Raw genomic sequence first — 24496 nt, forward strand, 5'->3', positions numbered from 1 at the left:
TATAGATATAGATATATAGATATAGATATTCCTAAATAGAATCTGTTCAGTCTGTATAGGTTACTCGTATGTATGTTTTCAGGGCAAATTTGTACTTCAAGTGACACTATCATGAAAGTGCAAAGGTAATCCACAGAATGGGAGTGAATCCTTGTCGGTCGTGAACCTGACCATGGACTGGTGCCTGGGATATACTACGAATTATTACATCTCAGTGGTAAAAAGCCAACCCAGTTTAAAAATGGACAAAGGACTGGACTAGACAGTGCTTTGATGATGTCCCCATGTCTGATAAACACAGAAATAGATACTCGACTTCATTAGTCATCAAGGAATTAATTACAAATGGGGCCACAGTGACAGGGCTGTAGCTCCATGGCAGAGTTTAGGCAGGAGGCCTAAGGTCTCTGGGGTTGGATAAAATGGGATAGTATACCTTACCCATCAAGGTTGTATTTTTATATTTAAGAATATATATTTATTTGCATATATATATATGCATATAACAACAGTTAATGAAAAAAGAAGCCATGAATTTGAAAGAGAGCAAGGAGGGTTTGGAGGCAGAAATGGGAAGACAAAAATGACATAATCATATTATAATCTCGATAAATAATACAAAAACTAAAAGAAAAATGTAAGTTTTGACAGAGAATCTTATGGTAAACAAATTAAAACAAAGCACAGAACAGTGTACATGAAATGCAAATAAAGTAAATACTAAGTATTTGCCTCATTTCTTTAAAAAATTTTAGTTCTTGAAAATGAAGAATAGCTATTTTAATTTAAAATAAACCAATACAGAAGATAAGTGTTGACAATAATGTGAAGACAATTTGAGCACTCAAACGGTGCTAGTGGAAATGTAAAATGATGCAGCCACTGTGGAAAAAGTCTGGCATTTCTCAAATGCTTAAACATAGAGTTATCACATGACCCTGTAGATAAGCACGCGTGCGCACACACACACACACACACACACACACACACACACACATGCCTAGGAGAATTAAAAATATGACTACCCAAAGAATTAGGCTTGAATGAGCAGAGTAGCGTTATTCATATTAACCAAAGAGTAGAAATTATCCAGATACCTATTAGCTTATGAATAGAGAAGCACACAGTGAAATAAATATTTGTAGATTAAAAAGGAATTAAGAGCCAGGTGTGATGTTGCATGCCTGTAGTATCAGTACTTGGGGGGGTAGAGGCAGGATTAGGAGGTGTTCAAGGCCACCCTTGGCTACATAGTGAGTTTTAGTCCAGCGTGAACTAAACAAGACCCTGTGTCAATCCTCACTAAAGAAAATACGATACTAATTCATATGATAACACAGATAAACCTTGAAAATACTATGCTAAGTGAAAGAATCTAGACACAAAAGACCACATATTTTATCATTCTACTTTTTTAAGGACAAAATTAGATAAACCTCTAAAAATAGAAATTAGAGCAGTGCTTTCCAGGGTTTGTGGTTTGGAGCATGGTAGAATGAGTAGTGACTGTGCTCACAAGGTTTCCTCTGTGCCTGATGGAAAAGTCCTAAGATGCCTTGTAGTTATGGCTACACAGTTCTGTGGCTACATTAAAAAAATATTGTACACTTTAAGTGCAAGAATTGTATGATATCAATTGTTTTAAATATACTGTGTGTACATGTTATATGTATATAGCTGTGTGTTTGTGTGCACATGTGCGTGCGTGCCTGCTAGAAGTCAGCCTATGTGTCTGATGAGCCCTTGTGGTTTCGAGACAGGTTCTCAGTGAGCCTGTAGATTGAAAATGAGGCTAGGCTCCAGGGATCTTCCTGTTTCTGTTTCCCCAGCACTAGATGACAAGTACATGCCACCACTCCTGGCTTTTTCATGAGTTCTGGGGATCTAAGTCAGGTTCTCATCCTAACCCACTAAACTGTTTCCTTAGCCGCTGTCTTAAGTATACTTTCAAAATAGCTGTTACTGGAGCAGTCCACGCTTTATGCAGCTGGAGATCTTGGTAGAACCAGCTGCTAGATGCTTTTAAGACATTTCGAAGGCTAACAGAGAAAAGGCTTTTGGTCGGGTAACTCAGCCAGCTCTCTCCTGAGAACAGAAAGTAGACTGCAAGAATCATAGGGGCCCTGACATGGGTAAAATTTTGACAGTGCTGACAGGAAGAAACACAAGCTATTTCTTATCCAAAATAAGTGAATCCTTTGAGATGCAGGGATAGACCATGAGAGAAGGAGCAACAGAAAAGAGAATCTAGAGCCCAGAGAAGGTAGCCTCGTGGAGAAGGGATCGAATGGAGGTCATTTTCCGGTAGAGACAAGAACTATGGGGATGTCCTCACTCACTACACAGAGCCTCAACCACTTACCTCCAGTATGAGTTTAAAAGATTCACCTCAAACTTTTTATCAGCGACTAGTTACCCATGGGGAGAAAGTGGAGGTGAAGGGGGAGGTTCTCATTTATTTAATAAATTTCTATGTTTGATATTTGGGGGTGGGATGGTTTCGTTTTGAGACAGGGCCTTCCTCTATGGCTCTGACTGACCTGGTGCTCCCTGCGCACCCAGGCTGGCCCCACCCTGGCATAGCGCTCTTCCTGCCTCTGCCTCCCACGTGCTAGGATTACAAGTGTGCACTACTACACCATCTGGTTTTGGATTTTTCTTAATATATCAAGAATATCCTATCACCCCAGTTTGTTTTTCTTTTGAAGCAGGCTCTTACCACATAGCTCAGGCTACCCTACATTCACTACCCTGCTCAGAGTTTTATTTGAACAGACAGTGTAAGAAATGCAATTGTTTATCAATTGGAAATAAAGGATTGCCGAGTTAGAATGACTGAGTGGTCTTTGGTAATCTATAAATGTTTATGGAATTTTATGATCTGGAGCTGTAAACAGAACTGTAGTGAAAGCAATTCTTTTGAATTCTCAGCTTACTATAATAGAGGAGGACAGATAATGTGGATACCATGGTTTTAATTCAAAGGCCTTACTTATGTTGGCAAGGCAAAAATGACCATTTGTGAGGCAGTTAAGGATGCTTGTCAGAGTTTCTGAAATCATTAGCCATATTCTCTGGAAGAAAACAGGTGGGCTGTTGGCTTGGAAACAGGAAGTGATCGGGCAATCAGTTGTTTTGTTTGTGGTTTTTGTTTTGTTTTGTTTGTTTTTGTTTTTTTGAGACAGGGTTTCTCTGTATAGCTTTGGAGCCTGTCCTGGATCTTACTGTAGACAAGGCTGGCCTCGAACTGCCTCTTCCTCCCAAATGCTGGGATTAAAGGGTGTACCACCACCGCCAAGCCAGAAATCAGTTTTAACTGGAATAAAGAGCAAGCACAAGCCAAGCAGTGTGACTCTGTGAGTTAGAGACCTGCCAGATCTACAGCATGAGTTCCAGGACAGAGAAGGCTGTTACACAGAGAAACCATGTCTTGAAAAACAGAGAGAGGGAGAGAGACAGAGACAGAGAGGAAGAAGGAGGAGGAGAGAGGAGGGAAAGCAGGGAGGACGAGGGAAAGCAAGCACAATAAGGACATGGGAAGACAAAAAACTGTAGCAGCGAAAGTCGTTCAGCGTCTTAAATGTAAAATCGTTCCAAGCATTTGCTTTTCAAACCTCCAAAAGTGGCCATGCTTAGGACTAACTAAAGTGCAGTGCAGACAGACACCGCTCTTGTTGAAACCAGAATGAAAGATAATGTCAGAGAATTAGGACAGTCCTTGGAGACAGTGAGGTAGGTTTTGTCTTTTTTTTTTTCAATTCTGTAAACCCATTGCCAACCTTGTACCTGCCTAGCATATAGTAAGCATTCAATTAGCATTCATTTGTTTGATGAACGGACGGACGGATGAACATTATAGCACTTAACAGTGTTTTGAACTTTCCTGTCTTCTACCCCTACTGAACCATCAACACCATCAGGTTTAGGTCTTTGCCTGTCTTCTTTTTACCCCCTTTGGTTTTGGGAGACAGGGGTCTCACTGTGAAGTTGCAGCTAACCTGCTAATTCACTGGTAGCCCAGGTTGGCCTGAAATACTGGGCAATCCTCTTGCTTCAGTCTCCTGTGTATTAGGGTTAGAAGTATATGTTATCACTAGTATAGGAAATAATAGGTACTTGACTCTGGGTTTAAGTGAGTGAACAAGCCGGGCAGTGGTGGCGCACACCTTTAATCCCAGCACTCGGGAGGCAGAGGCAGGTGGATCTCTGGGAGTTCTAGGCCAGCCTGGTCTACAAGAACTAGTGCCAGGACAGGCTCCAAAGCTACAGAGAAACCCTGTCTCGAAAAACTAAAGAAAAAAAAAAGTAAGTGAATAAATCCTGAACCCCAGAGAATAATGACAAGGAAAGAAAAAAGTAAAAAAAAAAAAAAAAGAAGCAGAAGCTAAAAGCCTCAAGGGAGGTAAAAGACTATTTCATAGGTCTATAGACAAGAATTTTAATAGTATTTGTTTAATATAAGCAAATGATGTTGACTTCAAAGTGGAGATATGAGGGGAGGCATACTGGCACAAACCTATAATTTCAGTGCTCGGGAAGCTAAAGCAGGAAGTTCCCAGACCAGCCTGGGCTACATAGTGAGACCATATCTCAAAAAACCAAACCAAACAAACAGTGTGTGTGTGTGTGTGTGTGTGTGTGTGTGTGTGTGTGTGTGTGTGTGTGTGTGTGTCCCACACTAAAAGACAAGCAATGAGAGGAGGGGTATGAACTTGGAAATGGTGATTTGTCCACATAGCCCCATTCACAGTCCCCCTCACCCCTAGCCATCTGCCTACCCCTCTCAAGTTTTTCCAGACTGACCTGGTCTTGCCTAGAGAGCTTCCATGTCCCTTGTGCCATTCCCTCTGCTGCTAGGCTTTGTGATTTTGTTCTTACATGCAACATCAAAAATCAGTACAACTTTTAGCAAGATCAGTACTTATAGATCTCCAGGGCTCCCATTTGACCATCAAATCAGATGAAAAGCTGCCTAGTTTTCCATGTCCACCATCCAGCTTTCCGTAAACTGAGGTATGTTCAGTGTACGAAATGCCTTCCCTTTTTCAAAGCTTCTGATTACTGTTTTCTTTACCCATCCAGAGCCCGTTTCATCTGAACTCCCTGAAGACTCATTTTCCCTACAGCTCTAAGGAAGACAACTGTTCCAGAAACACCTCCCTTCTTTTCCTTCCTCTCTCCTAATTACCAGTCATGAACATTATAGGTATCTTCTTTTCTTGGGTATCGCTCCATGTTGCTCTATTAATTCTGGCATGGAAGTTCCTCTCAAGTCCCTGTCTTTCTTGTGGCCATAGCCTGTGGATGGTTGTAAAATCAGCCTTCAGTGTATCCCACACTGGAGTTCACTTATCTCTAAGATGAGCTTCTAATTGTGTCACCAACACACACAGCATGCACATTGCCTGGGTACATGCACGCACATAATGTTTGTGACATTGCACATGCTTTACATAAAAAGCCAGGCTCACTTATTTCTGACTTTCTGTACCTCCACTCGCAGTTTGTAGCCTGTATGACACATAGATTCTCTTCTCCGAACTCCTCTCCTCTTCGTGCCCTCCAGAACCATTCTGCAGCCAACTCCCCTAACTTTATCCCACCAGCCTTCAACTTCCTTTTTCTGCTGTGCTTTTTGTTTGATCATGTCTGGGGATCAAATTCAGGTCTTATATCTGCTACCTTCCACACCTTAAAAAGATTTTTAAATTTTTTTAATTAAATTTATTTATGGTATTGGGGGAGCACACATGTGCCATAATTGCTTATAGAGGACAACTTTCAGGAGTTGGTTCTCTTCTACTATGTGGGAACTGGGGATTGAACTCAGGTCCTCAGGCTTGGCTGCAAACGTCTTTACCCACTGGGCTACCTCACTGGCTTTAACAAAACATTTTATTTCAAAATAATCACACATTCACAGGAGATTGTGAAGGGAAGTCCCGGGCACTTTCCTCCAGCTTTCCCTGGTGTGACAACTTGCACACAGTTACAGTACATCATCAAAATGAAGAAAATATTTTGGTATAGTTTATTGACTTCATTCACACTCCACCAATTATACATACATTCATGTATGTGTGTCTATGAAATTTTATCATATCTGAAGCCTCACATGACAACTATAATCAAAATACAGAACTATGCCATCACATGGTTATGTCATCCTACCCCTGTCCTTTCTTAGCCATCTATAACTACTGGCAGTGACTAATCTCATCCCTCTGTAGTTAGGATTTTACAACATTTATGAATGGAATCACACAGTGTATGTATATGCATATATATATATATATTAGATTGGCCTTATGTACTCAGCGTACTTTCCTTGTAATCCTCCCAAACTCTTTGCATATAATAATGGTTTGTTTATCATATTGATGAACAGTATTCCACTGCTATGGATGCTGGTTTGTTTAACCATTTGCCTATTAAAAAAGTACGTTTGGATTTTTTTCCAGTTAAAGCTATTTTGTGTAAAGATGCTACACACATCCATATACAAGTTCCTACATGAAAATCAGCCTTAACTTTCTGGAATAAATTGCCCAAGAGTGCAATTGCTAGCTCATATGGCAAGTCTATTTTTAGTTTTGACAGGAACTGCTAAATTATTTTCCAGAGTGGCTATACCATTTTACATTCCCACTAACAAGATATGTGTGATTTAGTCTCCACATCTTCACCAGGAATTATTATCACTGTTTCCTCCTAGCCATCTTGAGAGTTGGCTCATATGTGGTGCGTCTCATCTTTCAGGACCTAAAGAGCCATTATAGCCCCTGTAGAGCCTTTTCCAGCCTCACCTGGAGAAGCTCACTTCTCTCTCCCTTATGCCAAAACTCGATACTTCATTTATCATTGCACTTTAATTATTTATTGTCAGAGTTTATGTAATCCCCTCTTATGAGCTACATGGTGATACAGACCATGCCAGATTCCTCTTGACTCCTGGAGCAGCTGGTCCAGTACCATTCTGAGCACCTAGTAGGTACTCAGTAAGTGCGTGCTAAGTGAAAGGAAGGAGTGGAAAGAATGGTAGCCCTCCCCTGCTAGAAACCTTTTTAAAACAGACATCACGCCTTCCGCTGTGTCTCCCAGCAACAGTTAATGGGGTGCTCTGTTTGTGTAGATGCTCAATAAATGTCGCCCAAACTCTTCAGGTAGCTTATCTTCCCTCTGCACCCATGAGATAAGCACATGAAAGTGAGAATAGACCAAAGAATCCTTGCATTAAGGATCATATGTCATAAATTTTGTAATATTCTTATAATCTTTACAATCACTCTGCATTCATCTGTGTGATGAGAAATCAAAACAAAATAGTCCTTTAAGTCAAAGAATGCCTCTGTGACCATCATTTTACTCCCTGGTTACATATGGATTGGGGAGGGCAGTGTTTTATGTTCCTGAATTCCTTTTGCCATCTAAGGAGGATCTGGGATTTTTCTGTTTTTCTGCACTGGTGTAATTTGACATGTTGATTATGAAAGGGTCATTAACTTCAACATTTTTGATCACTTTTTGACTCTGTATTTTCTCAACTCTGAAGTCTGTTAATTTGCACTTGTTTATATGTCTCTGTAAGAGTCACTCCGGCCCTTGAGGACTGGACTATGTTTTGTCTGGAAAGTAGATTGTAAGCCCCTTGAGAGCAAGGACCTTATAATTCCTCGGAATGCATTCTGGACATTGTCAGTGTTCAATTAATGATAATATTGGAAGCCTGACTAAGATTACCTGTCACACTGACATTTCCCTTTTCATCTGTAAGGCTGCATGCCCTCGGCAAATAGCAGTTAGGCTGATGTGATAGCATTGATTCTACTCAAAATTACACTATTACCCACCACAACTTGTTCTTTGGGGTACATTCAAATTGTAGTTTTTGATCAGTTGATACTGTTCTCCTTATAATACTGTGAATGCATATGCACTGGGGAGGGCCGTATTTCAGAGGCCTCAAGTCCTTTGCAGAATGAAAAGTAAGTTGATACCATCTATGCTCTCAAGGCTTCTTGCCCCCACTGATAATTAGGTGATAAACTCCAGGTGTGATTGCTGTCTGACATTATCAGAAGGAAACCTTCATAACTATTCAATGTATATGTTTTATTACTCTAATTGTAAAATGGAATAAATGTGTATACTATGCCCCATGGCTATGAGCGTTAACTAGATATATATGAAGTGTTCAGTGAAGTCTAAGTTCTGAAATAAAAAGGGCAAATTTGGTCATTGGTGATGGTGGAAGTAGAGGAATTGTCATTCTAAGTCAAGTTTATTAAAGTATAACACACATACAGCCAGGCTCACCCTTTAAGGTCGACAGTTTGATGTGATGGATAATTCAACTATCCCTCCAAAACACTTCACAACCACTGCATAGCCCTAACTAAAGCGGATCTTTTTCTGACAATTTGTGTCCTTCCTCTTCCCAGTGTACTAAAGGAAGTGTACCAGGCCTTCAATCCTAAAGCAGTGGTTTTACAGCTGGGTGCAGATACCATCGCTGGGGACCCAATGTGCTCCTTTAACATGACGCCAGTGGGGATCGGCAAGTGTCTGAAGTATGTGCTTGAGTGGCAGTTGGCAACTCTGATTTTAGGAGGAGGTGAGTACAATGGAAAGTCACCAAGAGAGCTTGTCAGTCCTCCTCCACACTTATTAGCATAGACGATAAGTCGATTTCTTGGATTGGATAGTACTAACCTGCCTATGGCCCAGAAGCCTAAGTCTATGAAATCGATTACTTCCCCAGTTGAGCATAGACTCTGGCCCATCCCTAGTCAGCTTGCCATGTGCTTTGACACCTAGGCACTCTGAAGTTTGTTTTAATTTGGAAATAAAGGTTAAGATTAGAACATTTGCTTAGCATACACAAGATTGTGTTCAAATCTGAGTATGGAATAAGAAAGAAGAAGCCAGATAGTAATGGCGCACACCTTTAATCCCAGCACTTGGGAAGCAGAGACAGGCAGGCTGATTTCTGTGAGTTTGAGGCCAGCCTGGTCTAAAGAGTGAGCGTCAGTATAGCCAGTGCTACACAGAGAAACCCTGTCTTGGAAAAATAAAAAACCGAAACAACAAAACCAAAAGGAAGAAGAAATTATCTCAGATTATAATAGAGGATGTCAGTCTTCTGTCAGAGAAGCCATTATTCTCTTCTTACCCATTCTGTTTCAGAAACATCAATGAAATTCTATCTCTACTCATTCATGAATAGTAAATACATGAATTAATTGAATATCTAAGATGAAGTCAAGAATTACTCATTTTCCCTAAAGCATGATTTTGTTATAAGGAAGCAAACTTGAGAGAACCATAGTCTCTTGAGCATTCTTGCACCCCTCTTACTGATGTTAACATTCTTTAACTAACAGAATGCTAGGTCTGTTGGATAGAAGCATTGATGTGCTTGGAACTGTGCCCAACCCCAGTCACCTTTATAGATGCTTTAGGATGAGATCTTCTGTCTCTTCACCAGCCACAATATTTATTTCATTGGATCAATAAATTGGTGTATTAAAATATGGTCAAGTGGATTGAGATTAAAATGCACATATGTCACCAGGTATAGTGGCACATGTGTATAATCACAGTACTTGGGAAATAGAATCAAGAGGATTGGGAGTTATGAGCTATCGTGGATTACACAAGACCTTATCTCAAAAATGTACCAAAAGAGTACATATATGTAGGCTAGAGAGATTTCTCAGTGGTTACAGACGCTTGCTGCTCTTGGCAAAGGGCCAAGGTTTGGTTCCTAGCCCCCAAACAGCAGCTCAACCCTTCATAACTCTAGTTACAGGGTATCTAATACCCTCATCTGGCCCCTGTGGGCACCCAGCATATACATGGTATATGTACATACATGGAAGCAAAAAACTCATGCACACAAAATTTTTGTAAAGAAATTAAATGCATAGATGATGACCAAGTTAATAGTTTTATCACCCTCTTGTAAACTCCAAATCCAGGTAAACTCTGGGCAGGCCTTAGGTCAACAAGTGAGCATACAGCACAAATAAAGCAACCTGGTCCTTTGGCGTCTTCAAACCTCAGAGGGATCAAAATTAAAACTGATTACAAGAGACGCTCTCTTATGAAAAGCTGGCAAGAAGCTTATTAACTTCACCTCCAGAAAAAGATAAAATTGATAAGCATTACATGGCATATTACTTTCCATAACAACACTAAGGATGGAGATTATGATACAGGTCCAGCTGGGGGGAAAGGCCTTTCTCCAACAGACACCTGGAAGAATTTAACTTTTGTCTGAGGCTACAGCCTTCTCTTGAAGAGTCTTACCATTAGCTCAAATCCTTTTGCTTTTTTAACCGAAAGCTTGGCTCTTGAATATGTAAGTATAACTCTTCTTATGCAATATGTGTATCCTGAAAATGCCTGCGCATGAGTGGTGTGTTTGCAGATAAGTCATATCATGTGTATACTAGAGATAACATATTCCTTAAATAAAACCTATAGTGATTCTTTTTTAAATTAATAACTATGCCAAATAGGTCTGCCTTGCAAACTAATTTCCCATGCCAGGAATGTTTAAAGTAATATCTAAACCGTACAGCTGAAATTCTCTGCTCTTAACACATAGACAATTAGCAGAGATGGCTGCATTCTTAAGCTTCCTCAGACCGGTCCCACTGAGGCCTGAAGGACATGCTCCAGAAACCCTAGCCTCCCTAACTTTTGAAATAGTAGGAAAGCTCAAGAAAAGGGTAACAGCAGGTCCCAGTTTATATATGTTAGCCCGTTGTGACAATGACTAGTGTTCTCTATTGCGCTTCAAAGTGCATCCTTTTGGATGATAATGTATATGGGCACCCTACCTAAAATAGAGCTGATTTTATTTCCTGTGGTCTGCTCCGAGGTTAGGAAATATTCCATTTTACCCTTAGACTCTTGGAATTCAGCTGAAGGCCAGCGTGCTAATGCTTGCATGGCAAAGCACATCCATTCAGCACAAAAATATGCTGATTATTAACCAGTGTAATATGGCTGCTGGGTGACTGTGACAGGACCTGACGCGGCGGGTCAGGGTGTCAATCATCAGTCCCTTCCTCGGCTCACTTTCTTTGATCTCTGCCACCAGGCTTGCGTTTTGTGGTGAAAAGGACCGCTGATATTTAAAGAAGGAAGTCTGTTTCTGTCAGCACTTTCCTTTCCTTTTTCCTGGATGCCTTTAGGACTAGATCTGCCAATAGCTTTAAAATACAAATCACAGCCAGCAGTCACTTTATAGAATTGTTGCAAAATTCATCTGAGAAACCATCACATTGGGTAGGTTACCTCCAGACATCTGGGTTCCAGGGTTCTCGGTCTCCCTGACGTCTCTTGGTGGAACTGAGGTGCTTGCCTTTCTCAGGTGCATTATTGCTGCGAGATAAGAGCCACTTTAATCTGTGTTGCCCTTGAAGTTCTACTCTGTGCATGATCTGGCTAGTCCGCTGAAGTCTACCCACTAGGTGGTTTACAAATACCATTAAGGGATGCTTAAGGAAGATTCTGCAAGTTGGAGTTGTCTTTTTAGACCTTTTATTAAAACAGTTTTCTCTCCTTCCTTACCCTCTTCCCTCTCCTGTTTTGTGGCTATTCTTTCCTAACTTCACAATTCTTGATGGAGACAGGAGGCTATAACCTTGCCAATACGGCTCGTTGCTGGACATACTTGACCGGGGTCATCCTAGGGAAAACACTATCCTCTGAGATCCCAGATCATGAGGTAAGTAAGGCTCTGACAAGTCCTCTCTTCTTTAAGGGGAAGAGCTGAGTCATTCCACCTAATCAAAATCACGTCCTCACGACTCAATACCGTTCTGTTGAGAGACACTTCAACAACAATAACACACTGTTTTGGCAGAATAGTGGACTCTTGTTCCAAAATAGCCAAGACCTTCTGCCTTTTTTTTTTTAACAAAAGCTCTCAAAGGCCAACCAACTTTAATTTCTCAATTAATTACAGAGACTGTGGGAAGGGGTCACCTGTTCCACAAAGAACTCTTTGGAATATGTGCATATTTTCAGCCCCTAGCCTCAAGAGGGAAGGGGCTCATTTTTAAATATAAAAGCTAAGTTTTGGTCTGATTTTAGGGGTGCCATAGGTGAGATGTGACACATATTCTTTGTTGGCCATCCTGTTCTCTCAATTGTCTTTGACTAATATAGAGTTCAGGAACTATAGTCACTAAGAAAGTCAGGTCTGGTGGATTTCCAGCAATTCGAGGTACAGAGATTGGAGCTGGACCATCCGAACTGTGAAACACGTCAGCTGAACCGTTGCCATTTTCTCTAGTTATATGAGATGGCCTTTACAAAGAAGAGATGTCTGTTTGAGTTTTCTCAAAACAAGCAATAAAAGCTGTCTGGGACCTGTGGGTGTGCTAATAATCAGTAATTCAAAGGTGTATGCCATCTATGTACCCTATCGATTTCCACCTACTTCTCCCCCTGGCAGAGAGCACATTATCACTGATGAGGATGTAGCCACAAACCTTAGACTGTGTAGCTTAAAATAACAAAGCAGTCTGTGAAGCCCTTCTTCTCCAGCTATTTCCCAAAGATGAGGGATAGTGCTTTGCTTGTAATGTTATGATTTCTGCCAAATGTATTGCTGTATACTTGAGAGCATTATGCTTTATGAAGTCACTATTATTTTTTTTAAATTAGAAGTAACTTAAACTAATTTGCTTCCAATTTTCTTCTAACCATAGGTGAGGTATAATATGTAACTTAGAGAAACCACTCAATATGTCTAGAATACAAATAGAAGGCATGCTGTAATTTGAGACAATTTGCTAGTGTCAGGGTTAATGGAAGTCTCTTTTCTTGACTTGACTTACCTTTATTCAGTATTTGGAAGCTTAATGAAATATAAAGGTAAGTACTGTGAACAAATGTAATTGCTGTTATTGCTGTGGGAATATCTCAGATTGCATTGTAATTTAGAGCACCGGGACTCTAAAAACTGATCAGGTTATATCAGAAAGCAGCCATAAGCTGTAGAAGTCTGAATTGAGAGTGAGTGTTGTGTTCCTCAGAAACAAAAGCAAATCTAATGATTCATCTGTATTAAAAGAGTGATAAAATTTTAATAAACACGAATATTACCTTTGGTACCTGGAGAAGCTATGCACGAGAACAGATGCAGGTTTAGCCTTATGGATCGAGATGTTCTGTCTTTCTATGGATTCATCCTGAAAGATGAAATGAGATGCGATGTGTGTCAAGTGCCTGAGACACAGTCCGTGGCATGGAACAGACATTTCAGAAATGCCAGTTCTTACTTCCCTTTTGAGTGTTCCACACTTCTTATACCCAGACATTTATGACTCTGTCATTCAGAAATCTGTCCAAACCCTTTGTGAATCCCTTCTGTCATATTCTTCTGGTATAAGAGATATGAGTCATCCAAGAAGGAACAAAGAAGAAAATTGAAATGACAGTATTCAGGTACAATGAGATATCATTTTAATGAAAATTGCCAAAAATAGACCACACAGTATGAAGGCATATATAAGTTTTGTGTCACAATACACAATTGCGCACAAATATCCTTGTGGCCTTCTGCAATCGGATCAACAAATGGTAGATAAAAATACTCTCTGTGTATCCAGTATTTGCTAGGAACTGTACTACTCTGTGTCTTAAAAGATGCAAAGGTCAGGAAGACCTTATGCCCTATCTTATGTGCCTGGAGAAGGCAGCTGTGTGCATGGGGAGCTGCCGGTGCACAGATATGATAATGCAGAACAGAGTGGGAGGGAGCTAGAAGGCCAGACAGGCCTGTTCACACCCCCTATCATCTCAGCAGTCTGGCCACTAAGGCGGGAGGACTGTGAGTTTGAAGCCAGCTTGGGCCACATAGCAAGTTCCAGGCCAGGCTCAGCCATTTAGGAGACCTTGTCTCAGTTTTAACAAGTAAATAAATAAAAGGTAGGGACTGGAAAGATGGCTCAGTGATCCCAGCCACTGAAGACCCAGGTTCAGTTCCCAAACACCCATGTGGTAGCTTAAAGCCAGCTATAACTTCAGGTCCAGGGAATCTGACACATTTTTCTGTCATCCACGGACACCGGACATGTCAATGGTGCAGAGACATACGTGCAAGCAAAACACCCTTACACGGAATTTTTTCAGAGTAACCAGAAGATAGTAGGAATGGTAACTATGGAGATATGCATCAACTGTGAAGGGCATACAACGGAGAGCACAAAGTACCCTGCCCTCCAGGAGCCAAAAGAGGGACTTGAGAAATACAGTCAGCACAGTTACAAGGTCAACTATTGCAACAGTCAGCTACGGCCCAGCTGACCTCCTCACTATCTCTGCTCTCATTCTTGGACTTTATTCTTCCATCGCCTAGGACAATAATCATCCTCATCCTCTGAGTGCCCTTTCCCCACTTCTGTGCTGTCTTCCTAGGTCTAGCCGCAATCCCCGTGACTTTCAAAACCCTTTAGCCTAAATTAGCCAAGCCCTTTTGACCTATTCCTTTACTTCATCATTCATTTAGCAATTCATGGGGCCCCTACTACTTGCCAGGACGTTTTCAGATCAGGATTCATATACACAAACAAGGTAAACCCAGTGTCCTCAAAAATACTACCCTCTAATCAAGGCTGCAAAGCACTGTATTCAAATCCAGGACAGGCAGGGGGCGAAAGGGAACCCTTAACAGACCATTGAACTAAGTTGGGAGCTCTGGGGCACTCAGCAGGCTGAGTCAGGAGGAGCACAAGTTCAAGAGTAACTTGAGCTACCTACATAGCAAATTCGAGGACCAACCAGTGAGACGCTGAAACTTTGAACTGAATGTTCAGAACTGATTGAGAGATTGCTAAGTGACGAAGACAGAGGTCTGTACAGTACACAAAGGGGACAGAAATGGAAAAGAACAGTAAGAAATGTTCCGTGTGTATAACAGAATATGCAAGAGAATGGGAACACTTGGGACTTGGGACTAGATATGAAGAGTCTTAAATGCTGCACAGGTGAACCTACATTGTTTTTCCTCTGGAAAAAATGATGCACCTGGTTTTTAGAGAGATAATTTGGTGCCAGAGAGATGGTACAGTTCAGTGGTTTTAAAAGCACTTGCTGTTCTTAGAGAAGACGCAGGTTTGGTTCCCAGCATCCATATTGTAGCCCACAACTGCCTAGAACTCCAGTTCCAGAAAGTATGGCACCTTCTTCTGACCTCTACAGAACCCAGACATGCATGTGGTATACATACAGTACATACATGAAAACAAAACACATATATGTAAGTTATGATAAGTAAATCTAATATTTTAATTGAGAAAGCTTAATTCTTAGAAAATAGGAGGTAGGCTGCTAAGGGGATAAACTTGAAAGTCATACAACTAAGTTAAAAGGTTCAAGTATACCCCTAGCACATTTAGTCAGAACGTTTGTGAGCAGAAGTGTTACAGATTTGGGCTGTCTTGTTTTGTTTTTTTTTTTTTTTGATAACTAACAACTGTATATAAATAATGAGATTCCCCAGGGTATGGAATAGGAATGTAAAGAATTCATTTGTTTCAAATATACCATCTACATAGAGTTTGAAGATAACTTTACTGAATATTTTAATTGTTTTGCATAAAACAATATAAGGTATGGTTATTACTGCATCTGATATCAGATTAACACTAAAAATATTTTAGATTTTGGAACATTTTGGATTTCAGATTGAAGATTCTCAAACTATACTCTTTTTCTGGTCACCTGTGTCTGGTTGTCTATTTTAGGTTTTTTGTGTTTAGCAAAGTATTAAGCACCCACCTAACTGATTTTCCATCATTAAATAATTAAAATAAATAAGCAAGAAGGTATTTTAATAATATTTATCAGCAGTCACATAAAAGATTTGTTTTCAAGATGAGAGGAATGGAAATATAATATAGTCTCTCTGGGAGTATAAGTCAACACCTAGCACCAACTTCCTGTCCTTTTCAAGAAGTGCCATGTATCTAAACCATGAGAAAGCCATCTATCCCAAGAAAATTCTGTATTGCCATGGAGGGAACGGATCTGAGAAAGCAAGCCCAGCACAGATTCTCCAAGCTTTTCTGGGTGGCTCTTGGCGCACAACCCTATGAGATATAAAATGGGTGATGACATAAATCCAGCAATCAGGGAGCTGACATCAGTCTAGGAATTGGGAAACAAAGTTGGACAGACAAGCTAGGAGTAAAAAGACATCAGAACTGGGAAAGCTTAAGAGAAATGGAGCATACGGGTATGATTGGGCCCTGAAACTCTATCATGGGAAGCCCAAACATGACATGAACCCATAAAAAGGCCAGTACATGGATAAGTAGCACTGTTACATGGAAAAATAGTCCGTAATCTAGTTTTACTATTTAGATCCCATGGTCTATGTTTGAGTAAAGCAGTTTTATGTACAAGTTGAACATTTATAATCCAAAATTCTGAAATCTGAAGTAACTTTTTAAGCACAAACTTAATACACATAATCATCAAAATAATACACTATTTCAGCAGACTGCTTTTCATAAAATGGTTAGGAAACTACCTTGTTCATATTAAGAAATACATGTAGCTATTAAAATAAATTAAATTGATTTATATACAAACTGATGTTACTACTGTAAAAGTCTTTTGATAAAGTCCACTGAATTTATATGTATTTATTTGGAAGTAATAATGTCTTCATAGTTAATCTAGTCTTTGAACCCGTTTACTTATATAGTCTTAAATTTTGAATTTTAGTTTAAACTACAATAGACAGGCCTTCAACAAATTTTGTTAAATTTACTCTTAAGTCATTTCATGGTACTGATTTTTTGTACATAGCATATCCTAAATAATTTCTAAGTGTTGCCAGAATATAGATCTTAAGTAGAATATTGATATTGAACAATATAACCTTGATCTTTGTTTCGTTTTTGTAATAGCATGTTCCTTGTACCTGAGCATGACATCTATGAATTTAGAATTTTAAGTCCATTATACAATCTTTATACATTTTCTTTCTTTTTTCTTTTCTTACTGCACTGCTTGGAACTGTGGGTTAAGACCATCAGTACAGTGTTGAGTGGCAAAACTAAGTGAACATCCTCTTCTTTGCTTGTTCCTATTCAAAGAGAGGAAGTACTTAATTTTCTCCTGTAAAGTGTGATGTTAACGAAAGTGCTTTTTTTCCAAGCATGTACTTTATTAGGAAAAGGAAGTTCTTCTCCATTTCTAATTAAAGATGTTTTTCTCACTAATGAACATAGAATTTTGTTAAATGTTTTTTCTTCGTCTGCTAAAATGGTCATCTAGCATCCATTATTCTGTTTTAGTGACTTGCACTGACTTTTCTCTTGTAAAATAACTGCATTCCTGGGATAAGACCTACATGGTCATGATGCATTTGTTATCTTGTTGTTTATTTAGCTTGCTGAAACTTGGTCAAGGGTTATCGTGTCTTTTTTTTTTTTTGAGGTGGGAAGATACATGCCTTTAATCTAGATCTTGAAACAGGAAGACATGCCTAGGCCACACACTGTTGGAAGCCTATATACGAATATTGTTGCATAAATTCTTTTTTATTATTTTTATTGATTTTATTGTATTTCCAATTTACTCGGGAGATCTTGTCTTTTTCTACTTCCCATGTAGATTAGATCCATATATGTCTCTTAGGGTCCTCATTGTTGTCTAGGTTCTTTGGGATTGTGATTTGTAGCCTGGTTTTCTTTGCTTTATGCTTTAAAACCACTTATGAGTGAGTACATATAATAATTGTCTTTCTGGGTCTGGGTTACCTCACTCAATATGATGTTTTCTAGCTACATCCATTTACCTGCAAATTTCAAAATGTCATTATTTTTCCCTGCTGTGTAGTACTCCATTGTGTAAATGTTCCACATTTTCCTAATCCATTCCTTGGTCGAGGGGCATTTAGGTTGTTTCCAGGCTCTGGCTATGACAAATAATGTCATATGTCCTTGTGTTATGATTGAGCATCCTTTGGGTATATATCCAAAAGTGGTATTGTTGGGTGTTGAGGAAGGTTGTTTCCTAATTTTCAGAGAAATCTCCACACTGACATCCAAAGGGGTTGTACCAGCTTGCATTCCCACCAACAATGCAGAAGTGTTCCCTTTACCCCACATCCTCTCCAGCATAAGTTGTCATCAGTGTTTTTGATCTTGGTCATTCTTACAGATGGAAAATGGAATCTCAGAGCTGTTTTGATTTGCATTTCTCTGATGACTAAGGATGTTGAACATTCCCTTAAGTGTCTTTCAGCCATTTTAGATTCCTCTGTTGATAGTTCTCTTTTTAGGTCTGTACTCTATTCTTTTATTGGGTTATTTGTTCTTTTTTTATTTTTATTTTTTTGTTATTTGTTCTTTGGATGACCAATTTCTTGAGTTCTTTGTATATTTTAGAGATCAGACCTCTATCTGATGTGGGGTTGGTGAAGATCTTTTCCCATTCTGTAGGCTGCCGTTTTGTCTCATTGACCATGTCCTTTGCTTTACAGAATCTTTTCAGTTTCAGGAGGTCCCATTTATTAATTGTTTCTCTCAGTGTCTATACTACTAGGGTTGTATTTAGGAAGTGGTCTCCTGTGCCAATGCATTCAAGTGTACTTCCTACTTTCTCTTCTATGAGGTTCAGTGTGGCTGGCTTTATGTTGAGGTCTTTGATCCATTTGCACTTGAGTTTTGTGCATCGTGATAGATATGGATCTATTTTGCTCTTCCTACATGTTGATATCCAGTTATGCCAGCACCATTTGTTAAATATGCTTTCTTTTTTCCATTTGATATTTATTGTTTCTTTGTCAAAAATCAGGTGTTTGTAGGTGTGTGGATCTATATCCAGGTCTTTGATTAGATTCCATTGGTCCTCCTGTCTGTTTTTATGCCAATACCAGGCTGTTTTCAGTACTGTAGCTCTGTAGTAGAGTTTGAAGTCAGGGATTGTGATGCCTCCAGAAGTTCTTTTATTGTACAGAATTGTTTCGGCTATCCTGGGTTTTTTGTTTTTCCATATGAAGCTGAATACTGTTCTTTCGAGGTTTGTTAAGAATTTTGATGGGCATTGCGATGAATCTGTAGATTGCTTTTGGTGAGATTGCCACTTATGTTAATTCTACCTACCCATGGGAGCATGGGAGATCTTTCCACTTTCCGGTGTCTTCTTCAATTTCTTTCTTCACAGATTTAAAGTTCTTGTCATACAAGTCTTCCACTTGTTTGGTTAGAGTTTGGTTAGAGTTACTCTGAGATACTTTATACTATTTGTGGCTATTTTGAAGGATGCTGTTTCTTTGATTTCTTTCTCAGCCCATTTATCATCTATGTAAAGGAGGGCTACTTTTTTTAGTTAATCTTGTATCCTGCTACATTACTGAAAATGTTTATGAGTTGTAAAGTTTCTTGATAGAATTTTTGAGGTCGCTTATGAAATTATCATATCATCAACAAATAGTGAGAGTTTGACTTCTTCTTTTCTGATTTGTGTCCCCTTGATCTCCTTTTGCTGTCTTATTACTCTAGCTAGGACCTCAAGAACTATATTGAATAGATATGGAGAGAGAGGACAACCTTGTCTTGTTCCTGATTTCAGTGGGATCTCTGTGAGTTTCTCTCCATTTAGATTGATTTTTGCTGTTGGCTTGCAGTATATTGCCTTTATTATGTTTAGGTATGTTCCTTGTATCCCTGCTCTCTCCAAGACCTTAATCATGAAGGGATGTTGTATTTTGTCAAAAGCTTTTGCAGCATCTTATGAGATGATCATGTGGTTTTTATTTTTCAGTTTGTTTATATGGTGGATTACTTTGACAGATTTTCGTATGAGATGATCATATGGTTTTTATTTTTCAGTTTGTTTATATGGTGGATTACTTTGACAGATTTTCGTATGAGATGATCATATGGTTTTTATTTTTCAGTTTGTTTATATGGTGGATTACTTTGACAGATTTTCGTATGATGAACTATCCCCGCATCTCTGGAATGAAACTGACTTGATCATGGTGGATGATGGTTCTGATGTGTTCTTGGAATCAGTTTGTCAGTATTTTATTTTGTATTTTTGCATCAATGTTCATGAGTGAGATTGGTCTGTAATTCTCTTTCTTAGTAATTTCTTTATGTGGTTTGGGTATCAGGATAATTGTACCCTCATAAAAAGAGTTTGGCAATGTTCCTTCTGTTTCTATTGTATGGAACAATTTGAGGAGTATTGGTATTAGTTTTTCTTTGAAAATCTTGTAGAATTCTGAGCTGAAACTATCTGGTCCAAAATGGCTGGGAGACTTTTGATGACTATTTCTATTTCTTTGGCAGTTATAGGTCTATTTGATTTGCTTATCTGGTCTTGATTTAATTTTGGTAACTGAAAATTATCCAGAAAGTTTTTTTATTTCCTTTAAGTTTTCCAATTTTGTGGAGTACAGGTTTTTTAAATATGAACTAATGACTGTCTGGATTTCCTTCGTGTCTGTTGTTATGTCCCCCTTTTCATTTCTGATTTTGTTAATTTGGATATTCTCTCTCTGCCTTTTGGTTAGTTTGAATAAAGGTTTGTCTATTTTGTTGATTTTCTTGAAGAACCAACTCTTTGTCTCATTGATTCTTTGTTTTGTTTTCTTTCTTTCTATTTTGTTGATTTCAGCTCTCAATTTGACTATTTCCTGCCGTCTAGTTCTCTTGGGTAAGTTTGCTTCTTTTTGTTCTAAAATTTTCAAACGTTCTGTTAATTCACTAGTGTGGGATTTTTTTCAGCTTCCTTATGTAGCCATTTAGTGCTATGAACTTTCCTCTTAACACTGCTTTCATTGTGTCCAATAAATTTGGGTATGTTGTGTGGTCATTTTCATTGAATTTTAGGAAGTATTTAATTTCTCCCTTTATTTCTTCCTTGACCCATTGATGCTTCAAGTGAACATTGTTTAATTTTTATGTGTTTGTGGGCTTTCTGGAATTAGTGTTGCTGTTGAATTCTAGTTTTAAGCCGATAAGATACATGGGGTTATTCCAGTTTGGGGGTTGTTTTTTTTTTTTTTTTGTATCTGTTGAGGTTTGTTTTGTTAGCGAGTATGTGGTCAATTTCTCAGAAAGTTCCATGAGGTTCTGAGAAGAAGGTATATTCTTTTATATTTGGGTGGAATATTCTATAGATGTCTGTTAAGTCCATTTGAGTCTTAACATCTGTTAGTTCCCTTGTTTCTCTGTTCATTTTTTGTCTGACTGACCTGTCCAGGGGTGAGAGTGGAATGTTGAAATCTCCCACTATTAGTGTGTGGGATTTAATGTGTGATTAAAGCTTTAGAAGTGTTTCTTTTACATATGAGGGTGCCCTTGTATTGGGGGCATAGATGTTCAGTATTGAGATTTCCTCTTGATTGATTTTTCTTATGACTAATTTGAAATGTCCTTATTTGTCTCTTTTGATTGATTTTAGTTTGAAGCCCATTTTGTTAGATATTAGGATAGCTACACCAGCTTGTTTCTTAGGACGATTAGATTGGAAAACTTTTTCCCAACCCTTTACTCTGAAGCAATGTCTGTCTTTGAGGTTGAGGTGTGTTTCTTGTATGCAGCAGAAGGATGAATTCTGTTTTCATATCCAATCTGTTATCCTATGTCTTTTTATAGGTGAGTTGAGTCTGTTTATATTAAGGGATATTAATGACCAGTGATTGCTATCTCCTGTTAATTTAGTTTTTGTTGTTGGTGATGTTAATTTGTATGCTTTTCCCTTCTTTGGGATTTACTGCTATGAGATCAATTGTTTATGTTTTGGTTGATCTAGCCAACTTTCTTGGGTTGAAGTTTTCCTTCTAGTACTTTGTGTAGGGCTGGGTTTGTAGCTAGGTATTGGTTAAATCTGGTTTTGTCATGGAATATCTTCTTTTGTCCTTCTATGGTAATTGAAAGCTTTTCTGGATATAGTAATCTGGGTTGGCATTCATGGTCTCTTAATGTCTGCATAACGCTTGACCAGGACCTTCTGGCTTTCATTGTTTCCATTAAGAAGTCAGGTGTAATTCTCATAGGTCTGCCTTTATCTGTTACTTGGCCTTTTTTTTGCAGCTCTTAATATTCTTTCTTTATTCTGTATGTTTAGTATTTTGATTATTATCTGGCGAGGAGACTTTTTTTTTTTTTTGATCCAGTCTGGTGTTCTGTAAGCGTCTTGTATCTTCATAGGCATATCTTTCTTTAGGTTGGGAAAGTTTTCTTCTATAATTTTGTTAAATATATTTTCTGTGCTTTTGAGTTGAACTTCTTCTCCTTCTTCTATACCTATTATTCTTAGGTTTGGTCTTTTAATGGTGTCCCATATTTCCTGGATATTTTATGTTAAGTTTTTTTAGATTCAATGTTTTCTTTGACTGCTGAGTCTATTTTCTCTAGTGTATCTTTAGCACTTGAGATTCTCCCTTCCATTTCTTGTATTATGCTGTTAATGCTTGTGTTTGTGGTTCCTGATCATTTTCTCATGATTTCTGTTTCTATAATTCCCCTAGCTTGTGTTTTTTTTTTCTTGTCTCTATTTCGGCTTTCAAGTCTTAAATAGTTTCTTTCATATGTTTCATTGCTTTTCTTGTTTGTTTTCTTTAAGGGATTTGTTGATGCCTTCCAATTTTTTGTTTGTTTTTTCCTCCATTTCTTTGAGGGAATTTTTTATTTCCTCTGTAAGGGCCTTAAACATTCTCCTAAAGTTATTTTAGATTATTTTCTTCTGCTTCATCTATATTTGGTTGTTCAAGTGTTGCTTTTGAAGGGCCATTAGTTTTTTCCTGGTGTCATGTTGCTCTTTGTGGTGCTGCATGTGTTCTGACCTTGTCTACCCATATTTTCCTATGATTGGTGTGGTTGGGGCTGACTGTGACTCTGGTGATCAATCTTCCAGGTGCCAGTGGATGGATCCAAGGCTCAGATGGTTGCTCCTCGTGGTGCAGTCAGTGCCACAGTTCCAGTCACCTCATTGGTCACTCCGTGTCCTGGAGGTCGCTTCGTGCTCCTGAGGTTTGCCTGCTCCGGCCTAGGTTGCCGGCTCAGTCCTGTTTCTGTAAATGTCCCTGGTCTAGATCTGCTCCTGCGGAGGTCCCTGTCTTGAGGTTGGTTCCACAAAGATCTCTGGCTCTGATCTACTCTCTGGAGGTCCCAGATTTGAGTGCGCCTGAACCTGCAGAGGTCCTGGCTCAGGGACCTCAGAGGTCCCAGACTCATACCTGGACCTGCAGTGGTTTCTGGTTCCTGCCTACTCCCTTGGAGATTCCAGACCAACGCCCAGACCCGCAGTGGTCCTGACTCAGGCCTACTCCCTCAGAAGTCTCAGACTCATGCCTGGACCCACAGAGGTCTCTGGCCCTGGCTGCCCCTCTGTACCTGCTCTGGCGAAGGTCGCTGTCTCAGTCCTGCCTCTGCAAATGTCCCAGATATGGATCCCCTCCCCTGGAACTCACAGTCTCAGGTCTGCTCTGGCCTGGGTCACCAGCTCAGTACCATGCCCATGGAGCTTACTGCCTCAGGCCCACTCAGGACTAGGTTGCTGGCCCAGTCCCACTTCCGCAAATGTTCCTGGTCTGGATCCGCCCCTGTTCCTGTGGAATTCACCTTCCCAGGCCAGCCCCAGTCACTGACTCAGTCCAGCTCCTGTGGAGTTTGCTGCCTCAGGCCTCATTATTGTGTCTTGATGAGGAATGTTGGCCTATTGTTTTCTTGCAATATATATATTTGGTTTTGATATCAGAATAATGGTTATCTTAAAAACATTACTTAAAAAACTTTCACCTCATCTTTTTCTTTCTGAAAGAGTTTTGTAGGATGGATATTATGGCCTTCTAAACTGTTTAATAGAATTCACTGGTTTTGAAAGCCTTTGAACCTAGACTTTTCTTTATGAGAAAGTTTTGGTTTGTAATGTTTTATAAGATTGATGATGATTTCTTGATTCCACATTGGCGATTTGTCTTTCAAGAAATTTATTCCTTTACTCATTATTTTTAACTTCTACGGAGCTGTACAGATGCCTCTTCTCTCATTTGATGTATTGGTTACTTCCATTTTTTATCTTAACTCATGGTCTATCAAGAACCCTGAAGTGTAGTTTTCCCTTTTTCTTTTGTGTATGTGTATAGTGTGTATGTGCACACATGTGAGTGTAGATACACATGTGTGAAAGTGGGAGTTTGGTGTTAGCTGTCTTTCCCATTCACTTTCCACCATATTTTTTTTGAGACAGGGTCTCTCTATGAAGCTGGGACTAACTGATTGGCTAGGACATCTGGCCAGCAAGCCCCAGAGATACTATTGTCTCACCCTCCCCAACACTGGCTTTTCAGAGACTTTTACACTGAACTTTTACAACACTAACTTTTTTTTAATTTTTTTTGAAATTTAATATATATTTATATTATATGTGTTGAATGTTTAAGATTTTAAAGGTACAAATATTTGTATGATAAATCATCTGTATTAAATCAACTATGGGGAACTAT

The 24496-nt window shown here is 39.1% G+C and overlaps 1 protein-coding gene across 1 annotated transcript in view; it reads left to right on the forward strand.

Moving 5' to 3' along the window:
* The window catches only part of Hdac8 (histone deacetylase 8), a 221761-nt gene that overhangs the window by 88494 nt on the left and 108771 nt on the right, over positions 1–24496 (forward strand). The window contains exons 8-9 of the mRNA XM_005358548.3: positions 8442–8614; positions 11646–11740. Coding sequence (XP_005358605.1) covers positions 8442–8614; positions 11646–11740 — 268 coding nt within the window. The remainder of the gene's footprint in view (positions 1–8441; positions 8615–11645; positions 11741–24496) is intronic.

The sequence above is a fragment of the Microtus ochrogaster genome, chromosome X (assembly GCF_000317375.1).
Source record: "Microtus ochrogaster isolate Prairie Vole_2 chromosome X, MicOch1.0, whole genome shotgun sequence".
Taxonomy (NCBI): Eukaryota; Metazoa; Chordata; class Mammalia; order Rodentia; family Cricetidae; genus Microtus; species Microtus ochrogaster.